The sequence below is a fragment of the Muntiacus reevesi genome, chromosome 9 (assembly GCF_963930625.1).
Source record: "Muntiacus reevesi chromosome 9, mMunRee1.1, whole genome shotgun sequence".
Classification (NCBI taxonomy): domain Eukaryota; kingdom Metazoa; phylum Chordata; class Mammalia; order Artiodactyla; family Cervidae; genus Muntiacus; species Muntiacus reevesi.
The window spans coordinates 11,834,632-11,837,200 of NC_089257.1; the positions used below are offsets into that span (position 1 = coordinate 11,834,632).

The following is a 2,569-nucleotide window of genomic DNA, read 5'->3' on the forward strand; positions in this document are numbered from 1 at the left end:
GGGAGTAGGAAATGGCAGCCCACTCCAAAATTTTTGCCTGGGAAATTCCATGGACAGAGGGGCCTGGCAGTCTACAATCCACAGTAACTCAAACAGTCAGAAACTATAAGCAACTGGGCGTGCATGTATGTGGACTGATATGGAAACATTTTCAAGATGTTGAATAGTAAAAGCAAGTGTTATATATATAGAAAGAAACAAATACTTGTATGTTAATTACATTTGCATTTGCAAAGATTATTACCAGGTGAAAAGAAACAGATTTAGGGCCAACAGTTAGGGCTGGAAAATGCTGAGAAAAAAAATAGCAAATTCATTTGACACTTCATACCATATTGTTTGGTTTCCATCACTGCAGTTTATTAATACCTGTTTTACTTCTAATTTTCTTGTAAACAGGAAAAGCATTAAGTTAAAAATTTTGTGTATAATGCAACTGAAATATAGTAAAGAAGGCAATATATATAGAATTAAATACTTTAAATTATATAAATTAAAAGTTCATTTACATGATAAGAATCTAAATAAAAATGGGTCTGTCCTGAAAAAGAGTTTTTGTTGCTTTCAGTTTGTAAGTCGTGTCCAACTCTTTGCTACCCCATGAACTGCAGCATCATTTTTACTTTTTCTTTCATGAAAAAGAGTAAAAAATATATATCCATAAATTGGTTGGGCTTCCCAGGTGGCTCTTTGCTATGTAGGCATTATATCATTCTAGGTACAGAGATGGACAAGTAATTATAGACTTTACATTCTAGTAGGGAGAAAAGCTGTTATTGATAGCAGAGTTGTACAATTGTAATCTTTAATTATAATTATCATAAACTAGTTGAAGAAAGAGAGACAAGAATCAAACTGCAAAATGCCTTCACTGGTGGCTCAGATGGTAAAGAATCTGCCAGCAAAGTGGGGGACCTGGGTTTGATCCATGGGTTGGGAAGATCCCCTGGAGGAGGACATGGCAGCCCACTCTAGTGTTCTTCTCTGGAGAATCCCATGGACAGAGAAGCCTAGCGGGCTACAGTTCACGGGGTCGCAGAGAGTTGGACACAACTGAGGGGCTAAACACAAAATGACTTTTGCATTCAAAGGAAATGGCCACTGATGTCAAATGACTCCTTTCATAGCAACTGATGCACTTAGTTAAAATGAGCTATGATATTCCTTCTCCAGACCTTCTTCATGGAATTACTTAACTCAGAATTTCTTAGACTGTAGATTAATGGGTTGAGCATGGGACTGATGACTGTATAAAACACACTCAATGATTTGTCAGTGGGGAAGGTCTTAGCAGGTCTTGCATTTACAAATATAGAGGGAACAAAAAAGCAGACAACCACAGTGATGTGGGAGCCACAGGTCTGGAGGGCTTTCCGCCTGCCTTCCTGACTCAGGTTCTTCAGAGAGTGCAGGATGACTCCGTAGGAGACGAGTAAGAGCAGAAACACAAGAGTGCAGATCAGTCCTCCATTGGGCAACACTAAGATGCCGATGATATAGGTGTCAGTACAGACGAGTTTCAATAAAGGGAACATGTCACAGATGAAGTGATCAATGACATTGGGGCCACAGAATGGGAGCCCGTAAACAGTGCTGAGTTGAATCACTGAGTGCAGAAAACCTCCAACCCAGGACACGACCAGCAGTAAAACACACACCCTCTGCCTCATGATCACCAGATAATGCAAGGGCTTACAGATGGCCACATAGCGGTCATAGGCCATCACCAGCAGAAGCACAATCTCTGATGCACCAAAAAAGTGCTCTGTAAACAGTTGGGTCATGCAAGATTCAAATGATATGATTTTTTCCCCTAAGAACAAGTCTGAATTCATTCTAGGGGTAATACAAGAAGAATAAGTGACATCCATAAAAGATAAGCTAGCAAGAAAAAAGTACATTGGTGAGTTCAGGGTCTTACTGACAGTTATAGTCATAATAATGAGCAGGTTGCCTACCAGGGTCAAAATATAGAAGATCAAGAACATAACAGAAAGGACTTTCTGTTCCTTTGGATTCTGAGTGAGGCCCAAGAGGACAAAGTAAGTTACATTGTTCCTTGGTTCCATCCAGTCTGGACAAAAGTTGAGTTCAGGTATTAGAAGCAGTTGATCTAAAACACAAGGGAAATACAAAAACAAAAACACACTTAAACTGGGGGGGAGAAAAAAGCACTTCAGTTGAAGGGGAAAACACTTCAATGTATAATTGTTTATTTTCCCATTCATTAGGAAAAAAAAAAGAAACATATATATAGAACATATATTTGTGTCTCCTATGTCGTGGTCACTTGATTACCAAGTTGAATGAGGCAGTTTCTTTCCCTCAATGATATTGTACATAACAAGGGATTAGGCAATTCCAAATCCAAGCTTATAAGTGCCACTAATATTTGGCTTCTCTGGTGCTCAGATGGTAAACAATCTGCCCACAATGCAGGAGAGCCAGGTTTGATCCCTGGGTTGTTAAGATCCATTGGAGGTGGAAAGGGCAACCCACTCTATTATTTTTGCCTGGAAAATTCCATAGAGTGAGGAGCCTGGTGAACTATAGTCCAAGCAGTCAGACA

At 39.5% G+C, this 2,569-nt stretch overlaps 1 protein-coding gene across 1 annotated transcript; it reads right to left on the reverse strand.

Moving 5' to 3' along the window:
• Positions 1–1,139: 1,139 nt before the first annotated feature.
• Positions 1,140–2,069, reverse strand: LOC136175626 (olfactory receptor 4A47-like). The gene has a single exon (XM_065945878.1). It carries the CDS (start codon positions 2,067–2,069, stop codon positions 1,140–1,142), a length of 930 nt encoding a protein of 309 aa, XP_065801950.1.
• Positions 2,070–2,569: the final 500 nt, after the last annotated feature.